At 38.0% G+C, this 16,668-nt stretch overlaps 2 protein-coding genes across 4 annotated transcripts in view; one reads left to right on the top strand and one right to left on the bottom strand.

The window, feature by feature from the left end:
* The first annotated feature begins 320 nt into the window (after positions 1–320).
* LOC111863620 (tRNA wybutosine-synthesizing protein 5) lies at positions 321–4,640 on the top strand. Its single transcript, XM_023850108.2, has 2 exons — positions 321–1,168; positions 4,507–4,640. The coding sequence occupies exons 1-2, from the start codon at positions 332–334 to the stop codon at positions 4,612–4,614; spliced, it is 945 nt and encodes a 314-aa protein (XP_023705876.1). The 5' UTR covers positions 321–331; the 3' UTR covers positions 4,615–4,640.
* LOC111863622 (GPN-loop GTPase 2) overlaps positions 3,830–16,668 on the bottom strand; it is a 24,534-nt gene continuing 11,695 nt past the window's right edge. For all 3 annotated transcript variants that reach the window (XM_023850110.2, XM_033751137.1, XM_023850109.1), the window contains 4 exons: positions 14,157–14,362; positions 9,971–10,085; positions 6,363–6,558; positions 3,830–4,916 (listed from right to left, as the gene is read on the bottom strand). In XM_023850110.2, coding sequence (XP_023705878.1) covers positions 4,643–4,916; positions 6,363–6,558; positions 9,971–10,085; positions 14,157–14,362 — 791 coding nt within the window. In that variant the 3' untranslated portion in view covers positions 3,830–4,642. The remainder of the gene's footprint in view (positions 4,917–6,362; positions 6,559–9,970; positions 10,086–14,156; positions 14,363–16,668) is intronic.

Genomic DNA, 16,668 nt, shown 5'->3' with positions numbered 1-16,668 from the left:
AATTCCGCCAATTCTTTATTGAAAATGTCTCTAAATTATGAGATATTCCACGTATTCTTCCCAGCGACATCCGGACATAGTTGACGAGATTACTTATGGGATGTATGCAAGTAGGAGGCACACTACCTGCTCCAAATAATGATAAATGTTAACGATATGCAGTGCGTTTTCCTAGCCATATAGTGGGGTTTAATTTAAGTGAAACTTACCATGACAGTTTTTAACTTACTGACGTTGGCACCACTGTATCGGGCAGCCTGAATTCACGGCTTGAAGTATTGTAAAATGTTGCATGGACGTATATTAAATGTGAGGTTAGGTATATGGTAAAATGAAGAGTGCATTGAGTGTTAGGCCTGTTTCCATGTATGAAAATGTTACGAAAGACAGTTTTGTAAATTCTATTTACCCAAAGCGTGAGCCAGCATTACTTCGAGGTGTCGACATCGGAGAATGCACATCAAAGTGGACAAGCGAATACATTTGCGAAAAAGTTGGAAACGTGGATGTAAAAGTTCATGTCAGTTCAAGTCCACTGATGAACTTTGCAAGTAAAAACTTTCTTTATAAAACATTGCCTATTTATGAACTGGTGAAAAGAACTTCAGCTCCAACATGTGACCAGGAAGATTATTTTCTTACACCTGGTGAATTCTATTATTTAAGATCGTTGGGATTCGACAGGAGAAGTCGGGACATTGCAGATATCAGGAAGCAGTTTCCACATCTTGCCGACGACATCAAAATTCCAAATTTCTTTAATGAAAATAGTTTTTTCTCAAGCGTATTTCGCATTGCATCACCAGGAGTTCAGCTGTGGACCCATTATGATGTGATGGACAATTTATTAATTCAAGTAAAAGGGCGAAAAAGGGTGGCACTATTCAGTCCAAATGATGCTTTGAACATGTATCTTATAGGGGATAAATCACAGGTGTTAGACATTGATAATCCAGACTGTAAACTTTATCCGAAGTTCCTTTCTGCTCAGAGATATGAATGTATAATGGAAGCTGGGGATATAATATTTATCCCTGCATTATGGTTCCATAATGCTTTGGCACTGGACTTTGGAATTTCTGTAAATGTTTTCTGGAAGAATTTGAATAATGAATTGTATGATAAAAATGATCCATATGGGAACAAGGACCTTATTCCAGCCAATAGGGTAACTGTCATAATGTTGACAATCTTTTTGGTTAAAAGGTAGTTTTCTGCATTGTTACACTGTACAGCAACCATGAAAATGACACGTTTTTCTGAAACATTAGGCTGTCTCTAAATGTCATGGCATTGCAACCTAGACAGCTGTATCTCTCACATTCACTGACATGAGACCCTGAGATCCCCACATCTCTCCGCTTAATAGAGGCGTGTACCTGTATCCCATTCTGTGGTTTTCTTGTCAACTGTCATAGTTGTGGGGATAAGAGTAGGCTATAGTCTGAAGGGTTAATATATAAACCTAGTCAGTTTTCATTCTCTCATCTGCATCAACCAGGATGATCCATTGGCCTGATCCAACCCAACTCAACCTCCTAATCCATAGGTATCACTCTCAGGCCAAGTGTTTCCATAAAGACATGAGTGGAATGGAAGTCACTGATTTAAATACTGTAAATTTATTTTAATACATATTTGAAAGTCTCTTTCAAATGAATGCAAACATGACCAAGTGCATAATGTTTATGAGAAATTTACATAGGATTTGAATAGTGATGGCAAAGTATCTGAAGAGGATTAAATATTTAGGTGCTTTGATAAGAGGGAAAAATTGAAGTGAATAACTCAGGCAGTAAATGTTTTTATACTTTACAACATATGAAACTGTAGAACTGTGAACAGAATATCAGAAGTCATAATATACAGAAAAATGTTAAAAACCAGTTGTGATTTATGAATAGGAAATGTGATCCATAAATGGTAAGGATAAAATTATGTTAAAACATATGGCATATGAAAATTCTAAGGTGCATGGACTAGTAACTGAACAAGGAGTTTGAAGAATTGGAATCAAAACCAGAACAAACTATGTAAAACCCCTGATATGGTACCAGATATTAGAAGAAGACTGGAGTGGTTGGAGCATGAATCAGAATGGATCAAATAAGGGTGGCTATGAAAATTTTTCAAAGCAAGCCAGAAGGTAAAAGAGTAGATACAGATTGAAGTGGCTGGAACACATGGAGAATGATTTACAAGAGTTAAGGCAAAGGCAAAATAACAGTAGAATGGACATCTGTTGTAAAGGAAGCCAAGGTTCTTTGAGGACCACAGAGCCAAAGAGCAGTAATTAATGTACTCCTGGATATTTGTGGATTTAGACAGAGAATCCTTGTTTCACTGTGACTTGTACACAAACCTAACTTTGCTAAACTGTAAAGGTGTCCATATGCTTAATTAAGAACTATGTCTTGAAGGCATTATGTATTTTGACTTCTGCACTATGTGGAGGTGAGTGGTCAGCTTCATGCCTCACCTGGTACAGATTGGGTAGGAGGCTGGGTGGGTCTCAGAGACAGTCTGGCCACCGGAGAAGAAAAAATCTCTGCCATTTCTAGAAACCAACCTGATTGCCAGCTCATCCAATCTGTTCTAAGTTATCCTGGAATGCCTCAACCTCACTACCAATCAGAAAATCAGATCTGCAAACTAAATAACTTAGACCTTAACAGTAAACTCATTAAGCTACAGCTGATGCTTTCACTACTCATTTCATAATAAATTATTAAAGACAGCAGTGGCCAAGTTTATGCATGTACAGTAAGTTCTATGGATAAAAGAAAAGAACTGCTACTATAAAAATTATGAGTCAGTCTGACTTTACAGTAAACATGGGTTCACAGTTGAATGTATCTTAACCACAGAGAGCAATTATTACATTCCCATCTAACACACACACACACACACATAGGGTTCCTTCTTTAATGACTTCACATAGTGCATTCGGTATAGCAACTGGCTATGGGCTGGATAACTGAGGGGCCAGCGTTTGAGTCCCAGTAGGATCAAGAGTTTTCTCCACATTGTCCAGACTGGCTCTAGGGCCCACCCAGCCTCCTATCCAATGGGTATCAGTGGCTCTTACCCCAGAGGTAAAGCGGCATGGGCGTGAAGCTGAACACTCACCTCCGAGGTCAAGATAGTGTGGATCTATACATCCACTCGCCCATACGCCTTCATGTAGTAGTGCTTAATTAGTTAAGCACAGGGACAACATTACTTCTACTTATTACACAGATATCTATGTTCTGCAAGCAAGTTACAAAATAGGTGATGGGTTATGTAGCCTGGATGGTTTGGCATGGAATCACTGAACTGTTTTATTAACGAGGATTACAGTCTTCTGGGATGTGATGCAGTATTGTTTGGTAAGTTGTTGCCAACATTTTGGAAGAACCTGCTGTATCTGTCTTCATGACAAGATGGTGGCAACAGTGTCTTCGCAAATGTTGATAATGATCTACTAGGTTATACTTGTCACATCCAAGAAGACAGGAATCTTTACAGTGATTGTCGTGAGAATTCCAGACCTTAAAAAAGTTTTATAAATGTATGATTTGAGGTTTTCATGGCAGTGACTATGAAGAGTGCCATCTTCTGTGATGTGGCACCATGTAGATCCTGTGTGAACAGACGTTCCTCTGAAAAGTCAGTTCACACAGGATCTACATGGTGCCACATCCCAGAAGATGGCATTCTTCAACTTAATTAATGTTATGCGTATACTGCTTATCCACTAACCAATTTTCAATAAGGATTATGAAAATGCAGATTTCCATAACCAAATGTCTGAATGTGCATTCTAGCATACAAATAAAACCCCATCTTAATATTTACTCCTAGGGGGCAGTGGATTTATTTAAAGTCTAAACAGATGAATAATTTCAGTAGAGGATGTTTACTAATGTAACTGGGCTTAAAACGACACTAAATGAAGTGATTTTTACATTGAGAAACATACGAAATTCCATTATGTACAGCTGATGCCTGACACAAGTATAGTCCAAGCTGCTCATGTGCACTCACACAAAAGCACATTAATAGCCCTATCAATAAAATTAGCAAGCATTTAGAAACATTCTTTAATCCAAATCACCACAAAAGGTATATAAAATAAAAATGAAAGAATAGGTTAAATATTCAGCACAGTGAGTTCCAAAGTTTAGATTTCACTGGAACTAATAAGTTGAATTCTGAGAAAATGTGCTGATACAGCTCTCCCTTCACTGTTCTCACACATAATGCAAATATAATCTATAAGAACTCTCTTGGCCACTTATTTGTGACTCAAGATGAATAAAATGGATCCTTACTTGTTGACAATAGCTGCACTGATGTCTACAGAAATTATACAAAAACACTAGGTTTGACGACATCAATTACTTCCACATTAAAAGAAACACGAATACATAATATTAAACATTTACTGATATTATATAAACCCAAGACAAAAGAATAATAGTGTTGAATCACAGTTCTGACAATTGCTGTCTTTTGTTTCAGGCCCTCCAAATGGTTGAGAATGCCACAAAACATCTAGACACACTTCCGGAAGATTACAAGAACTTCTATATTAAGAGAATGATTGCAATTTTAGAAGCAAAAATATGAACTGACAATCATGAAGGACAGTTCTAAATTATAGAGAGTCTGCATCATGTTCTTGTGTATCATCTGAATATGTATCTCGTATAAAACCAGTTCGTTCATGTTCATACTCTGCTCCAACAGCACTTGAAAGCAATGCCTGTACGCTGCGTTCCTCTCCAGATCCAAAAATATAGCCATTAGCTTTATCAACAGTATTCTTGAGTCGCAACAGGCACTGCTGATCATTTATATTTAGAGGAATGAAGGTTACCAAACTGTAATCCTCCACAAGTGACACCAGTGCTGCATTTAGTTTCTTGTACCTTTGTGACAAAAGAATACAATTAAATCGTTTGTAATAAGTTCCATCAAACTGACTGCAATAAATAAGCATTAGTTATGAAACATCATCAAATTCAGAATCCTTGGAGAAAACACAAAACCTGGTGTTAAAATATGGGAAACCACAAACCATCTTCTACCACTGCTAGAACTGGGAACAGGAATGATGTCAAAATTGATAAATAAAATGAATTGAAAAAGGGACAGGTGGAGATTAAGGGATATAAGAAGAGAAGAACAGGGATGATGGAAATTTTAATGAGGACTGGGAAGAAGAAAGGTGGCATGTGATGGACAAACAACAGAGATGGAAATACGATGAAGGAGGGAACAGGGAAGGAGACAAAGATATGAAGGGGATAAAGAAAATTAAGGAAATAATTTTGCTCATAATCTTTGATGGTCCATGCACTAGTAAGGTTATGACAGAAAAAAATTCTAGGCTCAATGTCCCAGAATATGTGCAGGCCTGATCTTAGCACTAGTCTTGTAAAGCCAGCAGACTATTAGTGTCATGTATGTTTTTATTTCATTATTAACACCCGACTGAAGTTACCTACTGCATCTGCTAATCCTGTAAAGTAACATTATGGGCAATAAATTTGTGCAATACAGTTATCATGTAATACATGTGTGTGGTGTTTACTATCCCCCCCCCCCACACACTGGTCTTTCTTTCTTGTCAAATTATCACCCATGGGCTTTCATGGGAGTTACTTCACTGTAAGGTACTGTATGATACCATTATGAATATGTTACAGATTTTATGAAACATAGAATTACATTCTGCAACCTATAAATGATGATCCCCATGAGTCCCATCTTGAGTGACTTGACTGAGCACAAAGCACTTTATTTATGAACATTTGCCTACACAAGATAAAAGCTCCCATTTTCATATAACAGATGAAGAGTACTGAGCAATATTTTGTATTTACTGGTGACTAAAGTATGGGTTGATCACAGTGGCTGCATGGTCTAAGGCATGAAATGTCCTTGCCTGCTGAAACACTGGGATCATGGATTCAAGTCCCACTCAATGCATGGATGTCTGTCTGTGTCAGGTAGCAGCCTTGTGCCAGGCTGATCCCCTGTCCAAGGAGTCATACTGTCTTAGATTAAGAAACTGAAGTGAAACGAAACATTTCACAGATGCCCTATGTTCCAAGTGGGACCAACAGAAGAAAAAGACTAAAGTATATGGAAATGTGTCAAAAGCAAACAGATGTTCAGAATATGGAATTCCATTATAAGCAGATTTTACTGTCTTTAATAGTACTGTTCTTCACATTTCAACAACATGGTGAAGCGTTAGCTCAGAGATGTATTCAACACTGCCATCTACTTTCCATTCAACAGTGGTAAACAACAAAATTTACACTTCTTGATCATGTGTTCTTTCCTTGGTTACTTAGCATATTTCTTACCTGTGGGTAATGGGATTTTCATCAAGACATTCGAGCAGGTAGCCGAGATCCAGTACTTCTGTATAAAAATCAATTCCAAACTGTAAACTCTTTCCATATTGAACCATAAGGTCTATCTTGGACAAGACATTGATATGTGGCAGCTCCATCTGTAGCATTGTAGACAGGGACAGCAGCAATGCAGAGATGAATTTACCTATATACCAAAATGCAAATGGGATAAAACACCAAAATATATGCATACAATAACGTAGAAACTCTGAACATCCTCCTGCCTGGTTTCTTGGTCTTCAAAAAGGATAAACCTTCAATATGTGCTTTACAACCAGACATACCTGTTCAACCTATATATGGCTGCTTTTCTCATCAGCACCATAATATATATGTATATATATATATAATGGCTAAAACTTAAAAGAGTAACATTCAAATAAAGAAATTAAGTTTAGTCATGCCTTTTTTTTTTACAATACTGTACTGACCCTATACAGCAACCAGTGCTGCACACAGATTTTATACAGTTACATACAAAATATATGCCACCTTCTTGGCTAAGTCATCATCACACCACATATAAAACATTTTCACAAATTATTATTATAACCACATACTGTATATACACATTCTGGCATAAATGTCAAAGCTGGAATTTACACTATAGTGTCCCAAAAAATGTAAACGTTTTATTATCTTATATTTTAATGAGTCAAATGGACAGATATTAACACATTACTGACAACAGCAAAGAGCAGCATACTTTTTCTATTGGTATTGGTGGAACAGCAGCACATGCAACTTCAATTTCCTGCTGCAGGGCCTGCAGCGTTCTTGGTTAAAATGTAAGTTACGTTCCCAATTTTATTGTCACTGGAGAAGACAAAATCACAGTGGATATAGAAGCATCTTTAATAATTATTATAGGGGAGGGGGTTTGGTAATAACATGTTACTATGAGGGTTGGAACTTTAATAGTGGCAACACTGCTGTAGAGATGCCATGCAATGGAACCAAATAATGTTGCTTATACCACAAGTTACATACCTATCTCACCTCAGAGCAAATGGACTCTCCCTTCCCACATCATGAGCATCCGCAGTGATGAGAAGATCAGAGCTTCATGTTAGCTGGCGGTCTAATGTGGTGTTGTCACGATGTTTTTGAAACAGGAACAATGAAGTGTGATACAGATTGAATGTGCCAGAGGCCATACAGCATGACGGTGTCATCACAAGGTCTTCAAGAGGTTTGTGGAGAATCTGCATTGCCTTACAGAACAATGGCAAAGTGGGTAAAAGCCTTCAACAAGGGACGCCAAAATGTGGCAGACATGCATCGGCCAAGTCATCCTAGTGTCAGTGAAGAAGTGTATGCTCTTTCTGTGTTAGTGGAGAGTGATCGATGCCATACGATTCATGAGCTGGCCCAAGAGACAGGATTAGCACATACGACTGTGCTTCACAATATGAAGGAATGTCTTGGGATGAGAAGAATTACACCACGATGGGCTCTTCATGATTTGACAGAAATGGCTATGATACAATGCTGCTTGTAACCACTTGGGAGCACTATGAGTGCAAAGGAGAGGCTTTCTTACACCGCATCATTATGCTGGATGAGACATGGGCCAAATCGTAAGAGCCACAAATGAAACGTGAATTGAACGAATGGCATCATTACGGGTCACCACGAAAGTCAAAGTTTGTCAGAACCCAGCAATGTGAAAGTTATGGTGATTCTCATGTATGACTGACGGTGTTATCCTAACGCACACCGTTCCCCGACAGCAGACCGTTAATGCACAGGATTACTGTTCATTTTTGGAACATAACCTGCGATCAGCATTGAGAAAGAAGCGGCAACACTTTCTGCAGAACCCACCAAACATTTTGCAGGATAATGCTTGGCCGCATGCAGCGCGAGTTGTGGCTGATTTGTTCAATTGATGGGGCTGGGAAGTTCTGTACCATCCAGCATACTCCCTGGACTTAAGCCCTTGTGACATCTTGATTCCTAAGATGAAGGAACCACTTCATGGCATTCACTTCAGAATTGTTCCAGAGATTCTTCAGGCAGAAGACTGCTCCTTTCGAACTATCAACACAACAGGTGCTGCTAAAGGTATCCTACGACTTCCATATCACTGGCAACGGGTTGTAGACAATGCTGGTGACTACACTGAAGGACAGTAAAACTTCGAAACATGCATCTATTTTGTATCAGCTGTAAATAAATAGTTACCACTATTAAAGTTCCAACCCTCATATGTGTCTGTTTCTTTCCTGACATATTTTTAATAAATGAGCCGGTATCCATTAAAAACTAAATGAAGATCATGCCAGTGGAGAATATACTTCTCAATTTTGTGCTGCCAACAATATAACTACACAGCCATACCAGTCCTTGGAAACTCACTGTCACAGTTAGGTGGTTTGAACTCAAGATTTGTACAGAGTGGTCCATGTCCAGATCCTGGCTCAGTGAATGGCTATCCTAACTGTACTCTTTCATGGTTTTCCTTTGTCCCTCAAGCCAAATGCCAGGGTAGTGTCTTACATTATACATGAACAATTCTGTCCACATACTTCATAATTCAATGTTCCATAACTGTCCTGTCATTTGATACTACATAATCTGAGCTTCTGAAAGTGTTATTATACAAAGACTAAATTGAGAGGAATGGGTCTTTAACTTTGAGAAACACAAGCATCATTCAAGCAGGGTCATGAAATACTCTACAGTGACAGACCTATAACATGAAAAAAGAAAACATATTTTGCTTTGTATGAAATGGCAGTAGCAAATCAAAATGATATTCATAAAAAACTAAGATATGATTCAATGTGCGAATACTTGCTACCATTTTGGTCAGAATCCACTGCCTTCCCATGTCCTATCTAAAAATGTAAAGATTAAGATAAAACTGTATTTTTACATGCTATTTTATGTCATGTTAAACTCAGACCTCTCACTCTGAGGGAAGAATGACGGTCTTTGAAAACAGATGCTGAGACGAATATTTGGAACTTCTAACTTGTACTCTTCACCAGATATCATTAGGGTAATTAAATGAAGCTGGATGAAATGGGATGGGTATGTAGCACATGCAGGAGAAATAAAAACGTACCATGAAATATTAGTTGGAAACATGAAGGGGAGACCACTTGGAAAACCCTGGTGCAGATGTACATATAACATAAAATGAAATTTAAAGTAGTGTGGGAGTATGTGAACTAGATTCCTCTGATTCAAGATAGGTGCAGTAGTGAGCTCTTTTACGCATGTTAATAAACCTTAAGTTATGTGAAAGGCGGTAAAATTTCTCATTTAGTTTAACTATGGCATTAATTTCTCAAGGACTCTACTCCATCGTGTTAAGTTAGCTAATTTAGAATGTGTGTATATGTAAAGTTAGTTATTTATTTTCTGATTTGGTAAAGTTTCTGTGTTACATCTACATTGACACCTAATAAATTAACATTACTCTCCTTCTCTGAGAGAGCTGATGTGACATTGCAATAAATGGGTTTTGCTCTTTCATATAACTAACATATGCTATAATGTAACTCCAAGAATCTGTGAAAGAGTTAAATATTACAAGGTTATCTTACCAGGATCACTGCAGTAATGAGCATCCACAAGGTGGACTGAACACAAGTGTAAACCATATTTCACAAGGTTTGCTGTTATATTCTTCATAGAATTGTGATGGGTGTACAGTTCCACCTAAAATCATAACTGAACTAATCATGATGTTACATATTTTACTATTACGGAAAAATTAAACATAAAAACCTAGCAGACAGAAGCAAGTTGTAGTTAAGAGGATAAATGTACTGACAGTACTTCAACCCTCTGTATGTCATTATCTAACAGTAATCTGTAAAGGTACATTCAGACAAGAAATAAAAATTCATCACCTCTGGGCAATGTTTTGAAATTTTATTGGTCTATACTGCCAGCAACGTTGACAGAAATCTACTGCCACAGCAGGAAGCAAGCTGAGCTGAGCTGAGCCTGTCGCCCACCCCTGCTGGTTTCTTGCTTGGCTTACACATAATACAGAGGCCGATAGCACATTTTTTCACATCAGTAAGGTGTACACTCATCTTTGTTATGAATGGGACACAACACTACAATCACTCTGGTTGCTGCTGGCTTCCAGGAACTGCATCTGAATTGCACCATATAATATCATGTATGTGTCTGCTACTCCGTTGCTTGACTGAAGAACACATTTCTCTTATAGTCCTGTATAACTGCATGTTTCATAGTATTTCCATGCTTATCACACTACAGCCAATTTGTTGGTGATGTTTATACACTTACATTTACAGTTTATTCAGCAAAGCTGTTGATAGCAGAGACTATAAAGGGCTGAATGGTAGCATAATTAGATGACTTAACTATTGGAAATATGTGGAATGAAGTGGTTATCATCCAATTTGAAGTACCTTCAAGGACTGACGCAAACTAAGAAATTTCAAGATGGTCAGTGTTCCAGTAAGGTTCAAAATGATCACCTCCTGAATACAAGTCAGAAACAGTACTGCCTGAGCTACCTTGCATAGCAGGGCTCATACTAGTCACAATACAAACATGTTTCTGTGTTTCCAAACCAGGGTCACTATGTCACCTCTATTCCTGGTCCTAGAAGTGAGCTAAAAACATGTATCATTTGTGACTTATGTCCTTTCTCCCTGCTTCTTTCAGACTTTATTCCCTTCTACTCTGAAGATGGAGGCAGTATCTTAATCTGAAACACTGGTAACCACCTACCAGAATGAACACTGTCATGACCCCGAAGACCATAATATATGCATGAAACTGTTTTAGAGTCTACTAACAGTCCTTCAGACGGTTTGGTAACTCATGTCATGTCCTAAACAAATATATTTCATGTACTGTCATATCAAATGAGAGATGAAACTCTTTGTCATGGGTACCTAAATACTGCTAACAGTACATGTTCATCTCTTCCATACACAGTTGGGGAACTTCTGAAAAAAAAATGAAGGTGCTCAGCGGATTAGTCCCTGCTGATCAGAGTTCTCAAGCCGGATAGTCTGCCAGTAACGGACAAACCCAACATGTTATTTTTATGTGGGAGCTTCCCATTTTGTCCTGGAAGTCTTCTCATTAAGCTTTGAGTAAAACACAACCACAGAAATCTTCGTATGGATTCTACATATCCATGCAACAATCATGACTCAATAATGGACGACTGAGCTGTAGGCATAACTGATATCACATTTTGCTTTCGTACTTGAACACTGTAAGTCCATTTCAGTAATGCCAATTCTACTACGTATATCAGTTCTCCCTGACCTCTTTCTGCCACTGATAAGCAGTCAACTAAGCTCTTTATGAGTTAAGACATCTGAGTGACACTATGTGTAAGCATTTGACATATAGTTTATACTTTACTTCACACTTCAGTGGCAGCAATGTGTGTCACTGAGCCCACATAAAATTACAGATATCACGTTCTTTTCCTGCAGAACAAATACATATAACACATGCAGTGGGGGAATGGTCTGTAGCATATAATCATGGGGTACAAAAGGCCAGTCAAATATGTTTTCAATATCGCCTACCAGGGAACATTGGGACAATAAAGGCTGCTATATAGTGCTCCAGTGCTCCATGTTGCTCATTCATTGTTGGAAACAACACCCATGTTGCTACCACATATTACTCTATGACAGTTGCTTGCTTGAATATACCTTAAAAGGTTTAAAACAAAGGACTCAAAATTACATATGCAAGCATGAATCAATTTTAAATAACCGTACATTATAAAACTGAATAAATTTACATTGTTTTTTCTTTGCATCATGTTTTGGTCATTTATGGCCATCATCAGGTAAATCATTTACATTAACAATCTGTATTTTCTGCTATATTTCCCTATATTGGCCAGAACATGCTATAAAGTATAAACTTATTCAAATCACACAGGAATTGTGTCAATGGAATATGATCCTGAAATATAACACTACATTCTAAAAATTAATCATAATATATTTATGCATTCTAGACCTCAAGACTTTCTGACTGCTGTAGTAGTCTCAATAGGTCAGAACCAATGTTTCTTGAAATTTCTCATTATAAAGTTTCCTTGGCCAATATCTAATGTATAGGATGAGCTTCTGGGACTGAAATGCATCATTTGCTGAAGTAATGGAAGGAATTCAGCAAACACAGCTCAAATCTGAAAGCCTGACAGTGTATGATGATTTATGAGTCTAACATAATCTTTCCCATAACAAACCACATGTTAATTTATGTAATTAACAGGACTATAAAAGTGGAATAATGGCTGAAAACCCAGCAATCCAGTTCCTTATAAGCACCTGGAACAGTAGTTCAACATGTAACTCATCTTGCAACAGGATATGCAACTGCTGGTATCCACCTTATAAAAGAAACCTTGCTGGATTGCAATGTTTGCAGCAATATTGAATGTTCAAACTTCCCAAATTGTTCACAATACTATGTTTTATAAAAGATGCAGTATAACACCAGATAATTTTGTTTCAGGCACTACCCCACTATTCTCTCAGCTACTACACAAAAGGAAGGGAAATCCTATCATCTGAGATTCCACTGTTGGCATCATACTTCCAAGATGGAAAGGGTGTCTCAGGACAAATTAGAGAAAAACAATGCTGTCCACCAGCTTGCAGACCATCCATATATTATTGCTGACAAGTAAAAGCTAGATTAGAGGAGGTATTACTCTATAACAGGGAAAAGAAATTATATCTGACAATTTAAGTAATATAATAACAATGGAAATTGCACTTGAAGAACACACTGCCAAACAACACATAAAGAGAGCGAGAACAACGAAGAGTTCAGGAAGAGTCATATGAGAATGTTACAAAATGGTTGGCAACTGAAGTTAGCTAGAGTTCCAGCAAATGTTACATGCACAGCATAAGTTGATGGTGTGGCACACAGCATTCAACATGACTGTCATACTAAGCCCCTGTACCTGCAGACAGTTAGACCAACTGAGAAACACAGTATGTATTTTCCAATTTTAACATGAACCACTTCACTAAACATATAACTTTTGAGTTCTACAGCTTCATGTTCCAGATTACAGCACACCAAGTTAAACTACACTGGTTAAAATCAAACAGGCTAAGTTCACCTTGCCACATAACCAAAATAAAGAATTTACCTTCGCAGTTGTGCACCTTGAGAAAAAACAGAATTAACCAATGCTCTTATACACATAACAAATTATATCTCCAACTGCAGAGACACTAACATCTTTGCTACAATGGCTGCACATGCTATTACAGACTAACATGTATGAATTTACCAGTATTTTAAACTAGGGTCACTATAAAAGGGAGAGAGGGTTTATGTGTATGCGTCAGGCCTCAGATAATAATTAGAGACATGGAAAAGTAACAGATTTAGTAGAACAGCTACATGTGAGTCTTATGTTAGGAAGAACATACCATGGGGTACCTGACATCAGTTCACATCACAAGGAAAGGATGATAGGGAGCCAACTGGACCAAGCTAGCAAGGCCAGAGAACCAGCAGCTTTGAGAAGACCCATGTTAATACATGCAGTTACTGTACCTTTCCTTCTTTCCTGGCATATTAGGCACGAGAATTAAATCTCCTGTATACTCAGAAGTGGATTAATGCTGTTGTATCTGTATTCAACAGAACTCTTTTTGGTTTCTGTGTATATGATAATGGTTTTGAGTATGGTTCAATATTAAAAAAATGAAATAATGAAATACTGTTATCATAATAATCAGCACATACCTGACCAGGGCAATCAAACAGAAAGTAATGGTCCTTGTAATTGGATAGTTGTTGCAGCAACCAGTCCATGTTCTTTTCAAGGAATTCCATGCAGAACATCAACCCTCCATTGGGTCCAAGTGTTAAAGAGCTCATGGCATCCTCTAGTTTTATCAGCTGAGAAATATCTACAGCTGCCTTATAGATTAGCATATCATTTGCAGGATCTGTTAAGTATGATTGATCAAATTACTTTAACAAGTAACAGCACAGTGAATTAAACATTTTATACTGGTTTTTATAAAAAGCATAAAATTTGCGATGGTGGATAAATATTCTGCTTAAATGTGAAGATGAAAGAGCCTGTATGTGGAGTTTAAAGGAAAATGTTGCTTGCTGAAGAAAGCCAAGGCCATATTTGGTAAGAACACAGCCATTTCTTTCTTTAACAGTTCACTCAATGGTTCTCACAGTCAATGCATACACCATCCTTGGGCAAAGTACAAGAGAACAAATGTGCACCAGATTTGACTTAACTGCAACATTTTTTGACGTCAGTCTTGTATGAAACTTGTATATAATGCTGAAAAACTTCACTTCTCTAGCAGCAGTTACCATCAGCCTTAAGACAACAGAGCTTATGATAAAATCGACGAAATAAAAAGCTAATATATTCCACTCTGTCCTACTATTAAAGTCATGTGTTTGATATATTTGTCATCAGGTAAATTTTAACAGAACAAATTTTAACTTCATGCATAAATGCAGCACATAGCTCTTCAAGTTCAATTTCTTAAAGGGTGAGCTGGGATATACAATCTGCGCTGGAACGGACTAAGTGTCTTAAAATCATGACACAGTTCTTTGATAATCTGCAATTCCTCAACAATATTAAGAAAAGCTCTGCAACTTGAGCAGGAACAAGGCCTTTGTGCACCCTCAACAAGGTTTGAAATTAGCCTCTTCCCAATTTTACCTCTCAAAATCAGTTAATTTACAATGCAAAATTCATATGAACAGTTGTCCCTGTGCTTAGCTGAGCAACATGCCATCAAAAGGTACTGGGGAGTTCAGGCAGAGTTCTGTCTATTCTTAATCTAAACAGCTGGACATAAGTGATCACCTTCACACTCTTGCCACATAATTTAATTTTTTTTAATTTGCTTAGTGGGGGGTGGAGTCCAACTGGGTCCACTCGGCACAGCGGCCACTGATTGGCCTATTGTAGCCTGCCCCGGGTGATTATGATGGAGAATTTGGTGGAATGAAGATTGGCTGGGGAAACTGAAGTACTTTGAAAAAACCCACCCCAGCGCCACTTTGGCAACCACAAATCCCACTTGATCAGACCTGGGATCGAACCCGGGCCACCGCAGTGGTAACCCAGTGACTAACCTCTTGAGCTATGGGGCAGCCTCTCTTGCCATATAACTCCTAGGGAAAGTACTCCCAGTACCCATTGGACAGGAAGCTGGGTAGGCACCAAAGCTAGTCTGAACACTGTGCAGAACAGAAAAATCTCTTACCACTGATAGGAATCAAACCCTGATTCCTTGGTCATCCAGCCGACAGCCTATTCACTATACCATAACTGTCCACAGCCCTGTTCTCAGAACTTCTAATATTCAGTGGCAATGAGATAAAGTGCCATTTGATGGCTATAATGTACAAGTACAAGACTGATCACAGTGAAATTAAGTACAGCATGACACTGAAAAAATTTCCTACTGAAATTTAAATGTACTTCAGCCAGATTTTAACTTCACAATTCTGAGATTTAAACTGCAAATAGTGTGACATTATGCCTTCTGGAGCTTGTGAACTGGTGCATGTGCAGGCACAATTGTGAAATATATATAATAAATGTTAAGAGAGGCCCTCCAGTGTTTACAAAGTGTATGGATTCCTCTATAAAAAAATTCTTGTGGCTGTCTGCACAACCACTCATGCACCGCCTGCTGTACCTCTTCATCAGAACGGAACTTCTTTCCTCCCATGACCTCTTGGAGTGGCCCAAACATGTTGTAATCACTTGGGGCAAGGTCTGGTGATTATGGCGGATGTGGAAGACACTCAAAGTGCAAGTCTTGTATTGTTGCAACTGTTGCATGGGAAGTATGGGGCCGAGCATTGTCACGTTGCAAAAGGACACCTCTAGTTAAAAGTCCACGTCACTTTGATCTGACTGCAGGTCGAAGATGATTCTTCAAGAGTTCTGAATATGAGGCACTGGTGATAGTGCTCCAAGAGTACACCTTGTTTGTCCCAAAAGAGAGTCAGCATTTATTCCTTCAACTATTCAAATACTTCCTTTCAAATTTAGAACTACCTTTAACAGATGTGTTTCAAGAAATATACAAGCAATTTTTCATTTTCACAGTCCTACATAAATGTTCCAAGTTTGAATATACACCCTGATGAAAGCAATTGTGAGGGTTTTTATGGGATTATGTACATGTCCTGGGTTTGATTCCACACCCTGATGCATGAAGTTGTTATGGCTCTTACATAAACATTCTCTAAAATAGGTATT

Source organism: Cryptotermes secundus, unplaced genomic scaffold, assembly GCF_002891405.2.
Source record: "Cryptotermes secundus unplaced genomic scaffold, Csec_1.0 scaffold99, whole genome shotgun sequence".
Taxonomy (NCBI): domain Eukaryota; kingdom Metazoa; phylum Arthropoda; class Insecta; order Blattodea; family Kalotermitidae; genus Cryptotermes; species Cryptotermes secundus.
Note: the sequence above shows the minus strand (reverse complement) of the source record. Positions and strands in the feature narration are given on the sequence as shown.

Coding starts and splice junctions, on each gene's coding strand:
- LOC111863620 (XM_023850108.2), top strand. CDS start 332: ATGAAGAGTGCATTGAGTGTTAGGCCTGTTTCCATGTATGAAAATGTT. Junction 1,169..4,506: donor ACCTTATTCCAGCCAATAGG/GTAACTGTCATA, acceptor CTTTTGTTTCAG/GCCCTCCAAATGGTTGAGAA.